General features: G+C 35.5%; 2 protein-coding genes across 2 annotated transcripts; one reads left to right on the forward strand and one right to left on the reverse strand.

The window, feature by feature from the left end:
• Nucleotides 1–4,095: 4,095 nt before the first annotated feature.
• LOC107870110 (U-box domain-containing protein 4) lies at nucleotides 4,096–8,582 on the forward strand. Its single transcript, XM_016716526.2, has 2 exons — nucleotides 4,096–5,946; nucleotides 8,007–8,582. Exons 1-2 carry the CDS (start codon nucleotides 4,681–4,683, stop codon nucleotides 8,067–8,069), a joined length of 1,329 nt encoding a protein of 442 aa, XP_016572012.1. The 5' UTR covers nucleotides 4,096–4,680; the 3' UTR covers nucleotides 8,070–8,582.
• A 4,083-nt stretch (nucleotides 8,583–12,665) lies between these two features.
• Nucleotides 12,666–16,889, reverse strand: LOC107870112 (heterogeneous nuclear ribonucleoprotein 1). The gene is made up of 4 exons (XM_047412396.1): nucleotides 16,828–16,889; nucleotides 15,292–15,514; nucleotides 13,478–14,645; nucleotides 12,666–13,010 (listed from the first exon to the last, which is right to left on the reverse strand). Exons 1-4 carry the CDS (start codon nucleotides 16,872–16,874, stop codon nucleotides 12,997–12,999), a joined length of 1,452 nt encoding a protein of 483 aa, XP_047268352.1. The 5' UTR covers nucleotides 16,875–16,889; the 3' UTR covers nucleotides 12,666–12,996.
• Between the last annotated feature and the right edge of the window lie 493 nt (nucleotides 16,890–17,382).

The following is a 17,382-nucleotide window of genomic DNA, read 5'->3' on the forward strand; positions in this document are numbered from 1 at the left end:
GAACCCCGTAGCTCTAAGCTGGCTTCGCCCCTTCGATATTACGGTGTATATATCCTCTAAATAAATAAATAAATATTTCTCAAATTTGTCAACGACAAAATTAATGCAATGACATGTCAATATCATGTGACTTACAAATATATTGTTGGTCGTGCTCTAATTAATCTAAAGTTTAATATTGATCATGTACTTAGCATTGTACTAAATAATAAAACAAGAATAAACATGATCCTTTTAATTAGCAATATAAATTTTTAATTTAATTTGTAATCAACTCAACCGTGTTACATTTAGTACAGATTTAGAATTCAGAAATATTAGGTTCGAACAATATAAATTCCGACAGTTCGGAGTAATTACAGAAAATCTCAACATTTTGCATAACTATTGAAAATTTCGATCTACATAATTAGCTCTCGATACATTCAATAAAGATACATTTTTTTCCTTTGTTAAGATACATAATTAGATTTCGATACATTTTTTTTGGAGGGGGGGGGGGGTTATCGAGATACATAACACATCAAACGAAGATACATTTTTTCTTATAAAGATACATAATTAGCTTTCGATATATTTTTTTTATTTTAAGTATGTCGAGATACATAATTAGCTCCCTGATACATCAAGAAAAAATACATAATTATTTGAGATTTTTATAATTACTTGTAAGGATGAGAATTTTAAAATACATTATTTTTCCTTTTTTCTAAATAATGTTATAATTGTAGGGTGATTTTGACGTTGTCTTTTTAATCAATTCAACTCTCGTGAAGTGAAATGTGATAAATAAAAATTACTTCATTATTTTATGTCTAAATATGACGTCATGATCTTTTTTACTTTTAAACATTTTAAAATTGACGGCAGGATTTCACCTTACCCACTTTCTAAATTCAAATACTTTACGAAAGCACATAGATAGTGACACTTTCTAATTTGAGACGTTAAAAATAGTATTAAAATATCTTATATTATATTTTTAGATTATTATATTGTTATTGTCTAACTTTGAGCATGTACACCTCCAAATTATTAAAAATAATAGGTATATATCCTTCAGTTGGACGATGCGTGGTATGTGTCCTCATTCAAAAAAAATTTACCCATTTCTCGTTAGTAATTTATTTCCTGACTTGTTAGGAAAATATTTTACGGTCGGAGTTGGAAGTGAGTTTCGCTCACGTGTCCTCATCCTAAAGAAATGTCCTGTGACTACATCAATTTTAATTCACCAAAAATTAGACGTAGGCGAAACTCGCTTCCAACTCTGGTCATGGAACATTTTTCCGACAGAGCAGAGGATATATTGTAGTTCAGGGGTATATAAATATCTAAGATTAGACGACAAAGTATAAATAACCCCAAAAAATATAATGAAGGGTATTTACGTATCATTTTCAATAATTTGAAGGAATATATAACTCTTTCCCGTAAAGAAAATTTAATATAGAGATTTAGGGGTCGTTTGATAGGAGGGATAAGAATAATTAATCTCGAGATTAATTTAGAAGAGGAGCTGAGCTAATCCCATGTTTGATTGAAACAAAATGTATAGATAACTAATCTCAAAATTAGTTATCCCAAAAATTATACCCCCGCCGTTTCATTTTATGTTTCATCATTTCTTTTTTGGTCTGTCCTAAAAAGAATGTCATCTTTCCTTATTTAGTAACTATTTAATGACAACATCCCCAATTTATTCTTACTGGATCTCACCTAATAAGAAATGACAACTAACAAATACCCTCTTCATCCCAAATTAAGATGACACATTAATTAAGAAAAATAATTAATAACATGCCTAGTTTATCGTAGTACCCCTATTAAATAATGTTTCCAATTTAATTTGAAGAAAAAGTAATTGATGTAAAGGGTAAAACATGGAAAAGAAATTATCTTGTCTTGATTGATGAAAAAAGACAAGTAAAATGAAAAATCAAATTAGAAAATTTGGGACGAGTAATTTGAGACGGAGGAAGTATACTTTAAGAGGGGCAATTTTGTAATCTTTATAAAATTATCGTTTATTTCTTAAACTCCGTGTTAGGTCAAAAGGTGACACATAAAATGAAATGAAGGAAGCAGTATTTTTCTTATCCTTCCTCAAAAATGTAATAGCTAATTCCGAAATAACTTATTTTTCAAGCAAACAACCCCTTACTATCTTTTTGATGTACTAGTATTAGGGGTGGGCATGGTATGGTATGGTACGATGTTTAAAACTTCGGTACGATAATTCGGTATTCGATTTTTAAAAATATTATACCATTACCATACCATATTAATTCAGTATGGTTCGGTATTTTGACGTTTTATTTCGATATTTTGCGGTATGATAATCGGTAATCATAGTTTGTTCAACTTCGACAATATATACTCGTATACTGGAGTATTATTACTTTGATTTTTCAAAAGCATGTCTTAAATGTATCATAAATACACATTACACATGTAGAAATATTGAAAAAGAAGTACAAACAATTATTTTTGTTAATCAATTACACAAAAAAGATATTTTAATCAAGATAGAGTAGCGAAAGTTTTAATATCTAAATATTTTTATACTAATATTAAGTATTATATTTGTGTATGTGCATGTGTGTGTATATATATATACATGCACACACACATGCACATACACAAATACACATACACACACATGCACATACACAAATATATATATATATATATATGTATGTATATATATATACACACACATATATATGTAAAAGTTAGGCATAATATATAAATATGACCCTAAACTTGACACCAAATTATAACTTTGACCTTAAACTTTGACAGTGTACAAATATGACCTTTAACTATTCAAAACTGCACAAATATGACCTTCAATCCTACGTGGCAAAACGCGTGTTTAACACGCAAAACTGAGCGCGTCCAGCTTAAAATCTAAAGGTATAATTCATAAATATGACCTTAAACTTGACATCAAATTATAACTTTGACCTTAACCTTTGACAGTGCACAAACATGACCTTTAACTATTCAAAAATGCACAAATATGACCTTTAAATGATTTTTCACTATTATTGTTTCATTATTTTCTGCTCAAAGATGAAAATGACATCTAATTTCTTTTGTCATTGCAGAAAAAAACAGTATTGAAGATTTATTAATTATGTGGGTCAGCCTCATACGAAAAAATCACGCGGGTATATATATATATATATATATATTATAAAGCAGATGACGAATTTAAGTTATATAACATATCTAAATATAATTTATTTAAATATTAAATTAAATATGAAACTAAACTAATAATAAAAAAAATTATAGTTTTAATAAAACGTTATTAAATTAACGTTATTAAAATGTTATTAAATTAGCGTTATTAAAACGTTATTAAATTAACGTAGGGACGGACCTATGTGGTTGTCATGGGGTTCACCCAAACTCCCTCGGTAAAAAAATTACGTTGTATATATATAAGGTAGAAAATCTATATTTATGTACGTATATTAATGTTGAACCACATGAAACAAGACACTTATATAGCCCAGTGTTGTCTGCTCTTCTTGGACGCTTCTTTCAGCCTATTACGTGGTTTCGATTCCTGCTAGTGGCTGCTTTTTTTTTTTTAATAAAAATAAAAAGTTAGGTGCTGCTGCTATAGAAATATATAAATAAAATAATAATAATAATAATAATAAAAACGAAGTTATTTTAAAAAAATAAAACTTTGACAGTGCACAAATATAACCTTTAAATATTCAAAACTGTACTAATATGACCTCCCTTCAAGTCAGTACTTTTAACGACGTGGCACCGTGTGATTAGGCGCGAGTAAAACTCACGCATAGAGTTGTAAAATCGGAGGTCATATTTGTTCAAATTTTGAATAGTTAAAGATCTTATTTGTTCATTATCAAAATTTAAGGTTAAAGTTATAATTTGGTATCAAATTTAGAGTCATGCCTAAAAGTTACTTATGTAACTATATATACTTTGGTATGATATTTGATATTTTTGTATATTATTTATAAATACCAAATATCATATCATATACTAAAAAAATTTAAAATGTATATCATATACCATATCAAATACTATAATACCAAAATTATGATATCAAAAATTTCGATCCAATATGATAATTCGATATATACCATACTATACTCTCCGCTGACTAGTACAGTAGTACTAGTACAAAACAAATCCACTCATTTTCACCCTTTCTTCTTCCCCTCTGTTATAAAGCCACCATTTCCAATCACAAATTCCAGCTCAAATTCCGCCATTAAAATCTAACAAACACTATCTATCAACCCCCTTTCCTTCATTTTGCTTCACTTCCCTTTTTCTCCTCAATATTCCACTATTAATAACATTTTCTTGAATTTACCAAATCCAACAATTCTTCACACCAATTTTTTGCCCCTCACATTCCACCATGAACAATTTCTTAATCCAATAACAACAAAAAATAAAGCACCCCTTTTTACCAAATCTAACAGTTCTAACTTCATTGTTGTGTGTCCTTTTTTCGAATTTCGTGCACAGCGAAAGCTTTAGTTCTTTCCTTCATCGAATCCTGCACATTGTGAAAACTTTAGTACTGTACTCCTCGAATTACGCGCATAACGGAAGGTTTAGTATACCGTACTATATTTTTCCATTTTTGCTTTTTTTTTTTTTTTGTGGAAGTTCCCAAAAATGGTTTCACTGGAAAATTCTCATTCTCATACTCATCATACTCATGTTTCTTCTTCTACTACGACTACTGCTACTGCCCATTACACCCAAACACGCCCTTATTACTATACACCCAAGCATCACCATCGTCCAATTGGCCGGTCCATGCGTACTATCCGGTCTACTTTCTATCAACCTGATAACTCCGGTCCGGTTTACGAATCCGATTCCATCGTCGATTTTCGCCTTACTGAACTCGCTGAAAAACCCGCTCCGGTTCATGAAACCGGTCCCGGTCCGGTCTACCTTGATTTTCTAGAACTTTCTCAAACTTTCAGTGATTTCTCCGCTTGTAGTAGTGATATTTCCGGTGAATTAGAACGTTTAGCTCAAATCCCGGGTCCGGGTCAACCCGACCCGGAACCAGAACTACCCAACCCGGAACCGGAGATTGTTGAGATTGTTGAACCGGAGGACATTGAATCAACGGTGAAACTTTGTGTAGACTGGTTACAATCACCATTAGTAGCTGTGAAAAGATCAGCAGCGGAGAAGCTGAGGATTTTTGCGAAGAATAGAGCTGATAATCGGGCGTTGATAGGTGAATTAGGTGCAATTCCGGCATTGTTACCGCTGCTCCGGTGTCCTGATCCGTGTACACAGGAGCACGCGGTAACAGGTTTACTAAACCTATCGCTTCATGAGCCGAATAAGGCGTTGATAGCGAATTCAGGGGCGATAAAGTCATTGATCTACGTGTTGAAAACGGGGACTGAAACATCGAAGCAGAATGCAGCTTGTGCATTGTTAAGTTTAGCATTGATAGATGAGAATAAATTAAGCATTGGTGCTTGTGGTGGTGTTCCTCCTTTAGTTATGTTGTTGATTAACGGGACAAATAGAGGGAAGAAGGATGCGTTAACGACGCTATATAAGCTGTGTACGGTGAGGTTGAATAAGGAGCGTGCGGTGAATGCTGGTGTAGTGAAGCCATTGGTGGGGTTAGTGTGTGAGGAAGGGACGGGGTTAGCGGAGAAGGCGATGGTGGTGTTGAGTAGCTTAACGGGGATTGAGATGGGGAAGGAGAGTATCGTTGAGGAAGGTGGGATTGGTGCATTGGTAGAAGTGATTGAAGATGGATCGGATAAAGGGAAGGAATTTGCGGTGATGACACTTTTGCAGTTGTGTGTTGATAGTGTAAGGAATAGAGGACTTCTTGTTAGGGAAGGAGGGATTCCTCCTCTTGTCGCGTTGTCGCAGACTGGTACTGCTAAAGCTAAGCATAAGGTTAGTTTCATGTTTGATGCCATTGTAAGGAAATCTTGATCAATTTACTTGTGCTTATTGTTTGCCGTAAAGAGGAAATCTTGATCAACTTATTGTGCTTATTGTTTACCGTAAAGAGGAAATCTTTGCTTTTATTGTTATCATAAAGAGGAAATCTTGATCAATTATTTGTGTTTATTATTTACCGTAAGGAGGAAATCTTGATCAATTACTTGTGCTTATTGTTTATCGTAAAGAGGAAATCTTGATCAATTATTGTGTTTATTGATTACCGTAAAGAGGAAATCTTGGTCAATTACTCTTTGCTTCTTGTTTATTATGAAGAGGAAATCTTGGTTAATTACTTGTGTTTATTGTTTACCGTAAAGAGGAAGTCTTGAACAATTGTTTGTGCTTTTTCTTTTCCGTAAAGTGGAAATCTTGATCAATTAGTTTGTGCTTAATGTTTACTGTAAAGAGGAAATCTTGATCAATTTACTTGTGCTTATTGTTTACCGTAACGAGGAAATCTCGATCAATTACGTTGTGCTTAACCATAAAGATTGAATTTTTATCCTTTATATGTCTTTTGTTATCTGTTACCATATGTCGTTTATAATGTTTAGGTGATCACACTATTTTGTTGACGTTACTGCTCCTTGTATATATGCTTTGCACCGCTTTCCTATTAGTTGTCATGTTTTTTTGAGTGGCGTTTTTCCTTTTCATTACTTCACTTGAACCCAATAGTCTTTTGTAAACAACCTCTTTGCCTCCATAAGGTAGGGGTAAGGTGTGTGTACACTCGACCTTCCTAGACCCTTTGCGGGTTTTGGATTTCAGTTGGTATGTTGTTTTATGTCATTAAACCGCCATTTACCCTTTTGAATCATTGATAAGTATTATTTTGTTATACTTCTTAGACATGAATGGAGTTTAATGGATTCAAAGGAATATTTACAGCCAAAACCTACTAATTTGGATTGATGCATTGTTGATAGATTGACCCAGGTTCTATGTTGCTCGGACTCTCCCAAAATGTCAGCGGGTGCGTGTTGGATTCTCCAAAAGTAGTGTATTTTTGGAGAATCCACACTACTTTTGGAGAATTTGACGCCGGTGCGGCATCAAAAGTGAAGAGTCCGCATAGCGTAGTCCAGGTGTACTTTTGGGATGAGAAAAGTATCTTTTTATTTGAATAATGGTACCAGCTTATAACAGATATTAGAGTCAAACTTCAAATTTTAAGTTTTGAACGTTAGTAGTGAAATTATGTCCGGATTTTCACTTTTACCCATTGTCATCAGTGGCGGATCTACCCTTTGCCGAGGGGGTTCATCCGAACCCCCTTCGGCGAAAAATTATGCTATACATGTATGGTTAAAATTATTTTTAATGTATATATGTTAGATGTTGAACCCCCTTTGGTTAGTTGGTATGTTCACTTATGAACCCCCTTCGTAAATATCCTGGCTCCGCCATTGATTGTCATGTCACATGGAGTGTTCCCATTTTTGGGTATAGATTTGATAGATGAACATGAAAAAGTTGGAAAAAAAAAAAAGAAGAGGAATTTTGGAAATGGACCTTTATAGTTGCCATGTGCCTTTAATGGATATTGCATTTACTTGAATTTGGTACCGTCATATTTTGAAAATTGGTGCTTGTAATGATAATAATATAGATTTTGAATGCAAGTAGCAGTGTTGCTTTCTGTGATTGTGATGCATGATCTTGCGTTTGCAGTTTTTGTCCATGAAATGGAAGCTGTAGTTTTCGGATTGTCGTCTTTTTATACTAGTTGTCGTAATATTATTCTTGTTGTTTCTTGTCCTTTGATGTAAATTACTATCTAGTATTTCTTGTACTTCAACTATCAACATTGTTTTGTTATACGTATTTCTTGCACTTCCATTGTTACTTTTTTTGGACCGCTTTCGCCTGTTTTTCTCGAGTCGAGGATCTATCGTAAACAGCCTCTCTACCTCTGAGTTGTAGGGTCCCATACTCGGTATGTTGTTGTTGTTATCGTATTTTTATGGAAAAAATTAATCTCAATAGAGCTTGATTATTTTTGACAGGCGGAAACATTATTGGCATACTTGAGGGAACCGAGACAAGAGGCTTCTACTTCAACTCCGTAGAGAGGTATCAGCTTATAGAAAGTGTTTTGAAGAGTTTGTACAGAGTGGTTGATAAATTTAGGAGTTCATTACATACGTTAGGTAATCAAGAAAAATAAATATGAAGTTATTTTTACCTGTTGCTGGTGGGAGTTGACAGGTATCATGTGGAATTAGTCGAGGTGCGCACAAGCTGGGCCCGGACACCACATTTATTTTTTTAAAAAAGTGTTAGTTTAAGGAAACTAACCTATTTAGGTGATTTTTTACTTGGTATTACAGAGTAGCTACTATTATCTGTTGTTTCGTAAGAATTTGATAACGATCCCTTCGTTTTGTTTGGGTGGTCCAAATTCTTCTGAAAGGGTTACTAATTTTCTGATTCTTTAGTGTGTAAAAAAGCAAACCATATCAGTATGCTTAAGAATTTTTTCTGGTTTTTGGTTCTTGAACAAGATTATATATTTGTAGTTTCTTGATTTTGTGACTGTAATGAGATATTTTCTTAATTTTATATGACTGAAAGTTCTTTTACTTCTTTTTCCTTCGACCGAGGGTCTATCAGAGGTAGAGGTACGATCTGCGTACACTCTATCCTCTATCCTCCGCAGGCCCCATTTTTGTGGGATAATACCGAGTATGTTATTGTTGTTTTACGAAGGGGAGCCTTCAAGTAACCGGTAAAGTTGGTTGCTGTCATGTGACTAGAAGGTCACTGAGTCAAGCCTTGGAAACAGTCTCTTGTAGAAATGTAAGGTAAGGCTGCATACAGTCAGTGGCGGAGCTAGGATTTTCATTGAAGGGTTTCAGAAGTAAACATACGGACTAGTTGAAAGGGGTTCAATATCTACTATATATACATAAAAATATTTGACCATATAAAAATAGTATAATTTTCAGTCGAAGGTGGATTCGCCACTGCATACAGTAGACCCCTGGTTACAAGGTGGATCCGCCACTGCACCAGTAGATTCTTATGGTCGGATCCTTCCCTGGATCCTGTGTATAGCGTGGTTTGGTCCTTCCCTGGATCCTGTGCATGCATATCATGGTTTGGTCCTTTCCCAGATCCTGTGCATGGTGGGAACTTAAGTACACTTTTACAAGGTTGGGTTGTTGGCATTTTTACAGCTATTAAATTTGTGTCTCTATCTAACAACTAGAGTGTATGTATCAGATGCCTTCTTTTGCCTAATATGTACTCAATACTTATCTATGATCATAGTTGTCTATATTTGTCTATGTAAGGCACATTGTGACTTTTTAGCTGGCATAGTTTGCTTAAGATTTAGTCAATTGAGATGTGTTCTAGATATATGATCAAATGAGTTGGTTAGCCACACCTTGTGGTCCTCCAGCCCTTTTTGTACATCGAATATTTCACTAGATACCTGTCACTTCTCGCTAGCACATTGGTCGATTCGATTCGGTTTTACATATTATTGGTTTTTTATATTCTTATTGGGTTATCGGTTTACCCAATAAGAAAAAATCGAACCGAACCAATAATCCAATAATTTTTTTTATAAAACCATTAAAAAATCGTTAACCCGATAACAATAAACCAATAACATTTTTATCGATCGGTTTGGTTTTTGCACACTCCAATTTCGATAAAATGTGGCATATGATATGTTTGATAAAAGTCCTCATGAGTCATTAATAATTCAATAGTAGTACTAATAGATGGTTGTGGCAGTTGATATTTAATTGTTCTCTCCACTTTCATATGGACCCAAAAAATGAGCAATGCATTTGCTTAAAGGCATGGGTAATAATAGGGGTCCCTTTTTGAATTATTACCACTTGTTGTAAAGGGTATAACAATTGATGTGGCTTGGTCCTACAATGGACCAACTTTGTAGCCAATGGCCTGTGCAAAATGGTCTCATTTTATGTAATAAAGGTGTCACGTCAGCAAAAAAGGGTGACAAAAATACGCGAAAAATGAGTTTAGGGGATAATAGGATCTCTGTGAAGTTGTCGTAGCAACTTTGGCCATAGTTCGGAGGTACCAGATGCTTATTTCTTACTACAATTTCTCACCAGTATAAGTATCGTGTAATCTTACAACAACAACAACATACCCTGTGAAATTCTACAAGTTGAGGTCTTGGGAGGATAGCGTATATGCAGACCATACCACTACCTCGTAGAGGTAGAGAGGCTGTTTCCGAAAGACCATTGAGAAGAAATCACCTACTGTTTTTTGTTGTCGCAAGAATTTGAAGTGAGATCTCATAGTTCTATCGCTTCATGAACCACTAGATACTGTCGGAATTAGAATCTTCACTAAGGAAAGTCAAAATATAAACAAGTAAATTCCGCTAGACCACACTCTTGGAGACATCATATAGGTACGTATGAGCTTATTGCCACAATTTGGCTATTATGTTATTTGTATATAAAACTATGATTTCTTGGAAAGAGTTAACTGATATTTGTGCTGATAAAAGATAATATATATCTAATGAAAACATTGAGATGCGCACAAGTTGATACAAATATAGATATTGAAAAAACTAAACATATAGATATTTGATAAAAGAAGAAAGAGATAAGAGGACATTAGTTGTCACTTGTCACCACAAGTTGTATATCATTTGTCTTGCTGTTTGGATGGGCCAATTTCAATTTATATTTCAAATATATAAATTTATAATTGCAAATAATGAAATGTATCTACATCCAAAGGTTCTAAATTTGGATATATTTCTCAGTTTTTTCTTTATATTATGCAACTCTACATCTTTTGTGAGAGTTTGTGACCTAAATTCTGTTGATTGGGCCCTGAAAAGTTTGCGGTACGGCTTATGTTTGTGATTTTTTGTGGGGTCTGTGGTGGTAGCGTAGGGATCGGACCGATAGACTCGATATATTTTTGGGCCTAGGATTTATTTGTATGCACGTATTATATAAGTACGATTTAGTGGGTTGTTTTTCGTGTGGTCAAAATACGTCATTAAGACTGTCTCCTTCACCGTACTCCTCTCCATTATAGTAAAAATCCCCCTCCTCTGCCCGTGGGTTTTTTCCCCGCAAGAGTTTCCACGTATATCTGTGTCTTCTTCTTGTTTTCTTTTGCTATGTGGTATTGTTTATTTTGCCCGAATATAATATCTTTATATGTTGGAATTGATATAGTATCTTGTTCTTCGATTTCCAATGCTATCTAGTGTTTCGTGTAGTTCGATTATAGTATTTATTTTCTTGTATTATTGTTCTGCGACTATCTATCATTTTCGTTTACTATCTATTATTATCTCTTGTGATTCATTACGTCTTTTTCTGATCTGCTTTTGTCTTGAGCCGGAGAAGTCTACTGGAAACAACCTCTTTACCTTACCTCTGATATAAAAAGTAAGGTCTACCTACACTCTACCATCCCCAGACCCCACATTCTAGGAATATACCGGGTATGTTGCTTTTTTGAATACAAGATTTAAAATATGCATTTGCTTTTAGGAAGACTGTATAAGAACTTTAAGTAACTTAAATCCAGGAGAAAATTGGCACCCCGACTAATTCCACGGGACAATTTGACACTTTTGCGACTAATTCCACGGGACAATTTGACACTTTTGCGCCCAAGTGCGAATAGACAGTGCAAGCTTTGCTCTGCTTGTGATATTATCCGATTTAGGTCAATTGCAGGAACTGGTGAAGTTGTCGTCATGCGATCAGGAGGTCACGGGTTCAAGCCTTGGAAACAACCTCTTCTGACAGAAATGCAAGGTAAGGTTGCGTATAATACACCCTTGTGGTGAGGCCCTTCCCCGGACCCCGCGCATAACGGGAGCTTTAGTGCACCAGGATGCCCTTTCTTCTTACGGTGTCAATAACAAGGGTGGCTCAACCACTAACATAGGCATTATATGGTCCGAACCTTGTCCGAAACCTGGATATAGCAAGGAGGGGAGGAGAGGCGTAGTTGGAATTTAAACTTAACGAGTTCAACCTTTGAAGTTACGTCTTGCAACCGATCATATTATATTTTCGAAACTATGGGTTCTAAAATGTAATATTCGTTCCAATTATAGTGTATTTATATTTTTTGTTGAAAATACTGAATTCAGATGAACTTAGTGATAATAGGTTGCATCTGCCTCTGAATGAAGGTTACAACAAATGAAGACAAAGCAAGGAAGGTCCACTTTGTTTACTTTTTATAACTGTGGTGTCCGGGCCAGCATTCGCGCACCTCAACTAAATCCACGAGATACTCGTCACCTCCTACCAACAATAGATATCACGCAACTCTTTCCACCAAATATCTCGTTTCCTTTGTCTAGATTCAGTTTTCATAAAAGAGAATCTTAAAAGCAATCTGACTTACAGGTCACGGATCCGAGCCGTGGAATCTTACCATTGATGCATGTGCTAAGGTAGACTATCCACATCACACCCATGGTTCTTCGTATAAAAGTTTAGCAGCACGAAGCAACGATCCAACCAACACCCCCGTTAACGTCATTCGTATAAAGATCATACACCAAGAAACTGAAAAGTTCACCAAATTTGCAAGCAACATTGCCAGAAAGGGAAAGATAACAACTCAACAACAGCCAAAAAGGTTGCTGTACACACCAGTACAGAACGTAGAAACGAAGAAAAGAATCGCAACAAGAAACTGAGCATTCGCTATTGAGCCAGCCTCGTTGTTTCACCCGAATATGTATCGTAAGTATATTCCATCATCCAACTTTACATCCCAATCAAACACTATGTTCAAACGTTACAAGAAAGTTTCTCTCCATCGTAAAAAAAATCATTGGCGATAAGTTCTACAGTAGGTATTGAATTAGCTCTAAGTGAATATGTGTACCTTTAGCCGGAAGTATTTCCCCGAAAGGATAATGAGTAATCAACAATCTATGACTTTGATCTTGCTGTATTTTCCATCTACGTTAAATAGTCGATATATCCAAACTTCCATACGTTAATCTTCCTAGGCAGCAATACCTGAAGAAAAAACGAGAGAATACAAGTAACGTAAGAAGGGTGGCATAAATGCAGGACATGGAACAGCATGGTCTGCACTTTTTTGGCTGAAGTTCGGTTTCTAGTATCTAGTACAACTTACGTTGCTTGGATCCTTCAAAAATGTTGATGGGTTTGTGTCGGATCCTCCAAAAGTTATTCGTATTTGGGGGATATGATATGGTGCAGAGGCATTTTTGGAGGATCCGGGCAACATAGGGTACGCGAACAAGCATGTTTACTACTTAGATAGGGTTACGAAAGACTAGTTAAGCATAGAAATGACAGAATATTCTGTCTCCGCGTCTGCACAGTTCGTTTTGTTTTTCCTCTCGTATTGTAGAACAATCTTGGCATACCGGTTTAACTAGTTCTTGAGCGTTAAAAATATATCAGAAACTATTAAATATGAAGACCGAAAAGAGGAATAGGGAGATTATTACTTTTACCTCTAGTTGATCTATTTGCAACACTATAACCACCAACGTAGTTGAGGGAGCCTGCATTCCCGAGTCCATAACTAAGAGCTTCGGCGCAGTCTAGATCTGCAGATGAGTCCTCAAAAATCGAACCACTTAATGATCCGTAAATATCTTCAAAACTTTTGGCATGAACACCTTGTGTTGGAGCATATGACGATTGAGTATCAGCTTTGGTTCTTGCATTTTGTCCATACGGTGCCCCACCAGCAAATCCGTTTTCTGCACTGCTGAAACTGAGGTTGTCGTCGCCAAAAGAACCAATACGTCCACGTTGGCTAGAAGTTGGCGCGGAACCCCATGTTCCAAGACCTCCGAAAGTACCAGATAGTCCTCTATTCCCGCTTCCAGAACCAACAAACGCGCTAGCGTTTGCATAATCTGTACCATAATAAAGAGACTCATTCTCCCACATGTTCTGGCGTGTCGAATTCAACACAGAACCATTTCCGACTCTTCTAGGGGCATGTCCAACAGGGACATTGTATTTGTTTGAATTCGCGTTGTGAAAGGAATTTAAGTTACGTCCATAACCAAGAACGGAACTGAATTTTCTAATTTCCCCGTAGCTCGAGTTCAATCTGGAGTCTATTTCTGTTCCCATATTGTAGTCAGCTGGACCAAACAAAGAATATCCATTACGACCAACAGGAATCGGAGGATATCTACCTTCCATTCCGACTCCATGGTTAGCCATCGAGCTCGGACTGTAACCTTGAGCATATACATTAAGGAGATTGTTCACCCTGTTCATACCAGGGTTATACCTACCTACTAATTGGCTTTGCGTTTGCCCAGGCGATAACTCTTTTGGAACAGCACGCTTGACCTCGACCCTTTTACCATTAAGTTCATGAAATGTTTTGCAAAGTACTTTATCAACTACTTCCTCTGAGTCATACGTGATGAATCCAAAACCTCGAGGCCTTTGTGTGTTATGGTCATACATCACCACGACATCTGTTATGGTCCCGAACTGGTCAAAGTACTTCTTGAAGTCACTCTCGGTGACTGAAGATGCCAAACCTCCGACAAAAATCTTTCTGGTGCGAGCAGGACCTGGCGAACCCTGTATGCTACCACCGTTGGTTCTATTAACATGTTGATCGTCCCTTGGAACAGCTTTTTTCGCCTCTACCTGTTTTTAAAGCGGAACAATCAACAAAGCATACATTCATTTCTTATCATAAGACTTCACGTTCTATCTGACTTTATTAAAAGAACACACATCGTCTTGCTGAGAATACAAATACTGAACTTACAGACATACAGTTTTCTGGTTACGGGGTTACAATGTCTTGGTCGTTCAAAGATAATACTACGATAAATAGCCTAAATCGACACAGTTAATTCTACTTATCGAACATGTTTTTTGATACTCATGGTGCTATAGCTCGACACTTGCATTACTTCCGTATAATATAGTCCCAACAGATATACTTATGTAATATTAACACTCATCAAACCGAACCAATTTCCTCGATGAAGTGATGCAATGTCAATATTTTACGTATGTCCAACACACGGAACTCTGTAAATCTTGTGAAAACGCGCATTTCCATTGTACTTATCGTAATCACAAGCAATTGCATCTTCTAAAATAACCACAACTAGCATTCTCACTGATATAAGTATCTCACAACGTTTGATTTAAAGAAATATAGACGCCATTAGCACTCGATATGCTTCATTTCGACAAAACATTTCAGTGAGAACTACAAGGGAACGCCATATAGGATGCAATCCAATGATTAATAAGTCCAAGAATAACTGAGGTTACTTACAGTTCTACCATCGATAACGTGTTTTTCTTTAACAACTTTTTCAGCAACGGAAGCGTCTGCGAAAACAACAAAGCCAAAACCACGAGCACGGCCAGTGGTTCGATCTTTCATGATCACAGCTTCAATTACATCACCAAAAGCTTGAAAATATTCTCTGAGCCTACCACCATTTGTGTCCCACGAAATCCCTCCGACAAATACTTTGCCACTCTCCATTTCCTCACTGCAGATAACATTACGAAATCATCAATCCGAAAATGATTCGTAAGATCCATAATTCAAATCATTCACTTGATCAAAGCAAAACGCATAACATAAGATCTAAACAATTACACCAACAACAATACACCCGGTGTAATCCCACAAGTGGGGTCTGGGGAGGATAGATGTACGCAGATCTTACCTCAACCTTTGTGAGGTAGAGAGGTTGTTTCCGATAGACTCTTGGATCAAAAGAAACGTAACCGACTCATGAAAGTAGAAAGAAAAGCCACAACAAAATAGCAATGTACAAAACAAATATAGCAACAAATATTAATACAACAACAACATACCCAATGTATTCCCACCTAGTGGGGTCTGGGAAGGGTAAAATGTACGCTGGGAGGGTAAAATGTATGCAATCCATACCACTACCTCCGAAGAAGCAGAGAGGTTGTTTTCGATAGACCCCCGGTTCAAGCAACAAATACTAATACACATCAAATAAAATATACTACGCGATACCTAAATCATACAACTAAGGACAAAGAGATCAACAACAATATACCCGATGAAATCCCACAAGTAAGGTTTGAGAAGGGCAAAGTGTACGCGACCTTACCACTAAGGACATCGAGATCGGGAATATATAATCTACAATTCAACTAGAGATCTCTAATCTTCAGCAAAACCCACAAAACAGAATTCTTGAAAAAGTCATTAGTATTGAATTTTTTCTTTTTTAAAAAAAGGGCAGTCCGGTGCACTAAAGCTCCTGCTATGCGCAGGGTCCGAAGAAGGGCCCCACTACAAGGGCGTATTGCACGCAGACACAGACCCACAAATCAGAATTCTGAACAAACCACAAAGATTGAAACTTTAACATGAATCTAAAAACTGTGAAAACAAACTACGACCCACAAACCAGAATTCTGAACAAACCGTAAAGACTGAATCTTTAACATCAAACATCCAATAACTATGAAAACAAACAGAGACCCACAAACCAGAATTCTAACTAAACCACAAAATTTGAATCTTTAACATAAAACATCAAACCAAACTAAATCAATATGTAAAAAAGACTATGACCCACAATCTAAAATTCTGAATAAACCATAAAGATTGAATCTTTAACATCAAACATCAAAAACTATGAAAACAAACATTCTCAATAACCAATAAAGGTTGAATCTTTAACATGATACATCCAAAAACTTTGAAAACAAACACAGCCCCACAAATCAGAATTCTTGAAAAACTCATAAAGATTGAATTTTTAACATAAAACATCAAAATAATTCAATATGCAAGAACTTAAGATATCAAATTTACCAAAAGATGAAGGCCCAGATAAACCATAAAGACTGAAACTTCAACATGAAACATCCAAAAACTATGAAAACAAACACATACCCACAACCAAGAATTCTCAATAAACTATAATTATTGAATCTTTAACATCAAACATCAAAAACTATGAAAAACAAACACAACCCCACAAACCAGAATTCTCGAAAAACTCATAAAGACTGAATTTTTAACATAAAACATCAAAATAATTCAATATGCAAGAGCTTAAGATGTTAAATTTACATCAAAAACTATGAAAACAAACACAACCCCACAAACCAGAATTCTTGAAAAACTCATAAAGATTGAATTTTTAACATAAAACATCAAAATAATTTAATATGCAAGAGCTGAACATATCAAATTTATCAAAAGATGAAGGCCCAAACAAACCATAAAAGATTGAAACTTTCAACATGAAACATCCAAATACTATAAAAACATACCCACAAACCAGAATTTGAATCTTTTAACATAAAACATCCAAAAAAAAAAAACATGAAAACAAATTACATACCACAATCAAGAATTCACAAT

This window comes from Capsicum annuum, chromosome 5, assembly GCF_002878395.1.
Source record: "Capsicum annuum cultivar UCD-10X-F1 chromosome 5, UCD10Xv1.1, whole genome shotgun sequence".
Taxonomy (NCBI): Eukaryota; Viridiplantae; Streptophyta; class Magnoliopsida; order Solanales; family Solanaceae; genus Capsicum; species Capsicum annuum.

What these genes read in the sequence shown, in the direction of transcription:
- LOC107870110 (XM_016716526.2), top strand. Translation starts at nt 4,681, where the DNA reads ATGGTTTCACTGGAAAATTCTCATTCTCATACTCATCATACTCATGTT. An exon ending in CTGCTAAAGCTAAGCATAAG is followed by an intron (nt 5,947 to 8,006) that starts GTTAGTTTCATG and finishes TATTTTTGACAG; the next exon opens with GCGGAAACATTATTGGCATA.
- LOC107870112 (XM_047412396.1), bottom strand. Translation starts at nt 16,874, where the DNA reads ATGTTGAAGTTTCAGTCTTTATGGTTTATCTGGGCCTTCATCTTTTG. An exon ending in ATCTGGGCCTTCATCTTTTG is followed by an intron (nt 15,515 to 16,827) that starts GTAAATTTGATA and finishes TGTTATCTGCAG; the next exon opens with TGAGGAAATGGAGAGTGGCA. An exon ending in ACGTTATCGATGGTAGAACT is followed by an intron (nt 14,646 to 15,291) that starts GTAAGTAACCTC and finishes CTTTAAAAACAG; the next exon opens with GTAGAGGCGAAAAAAGCTGT.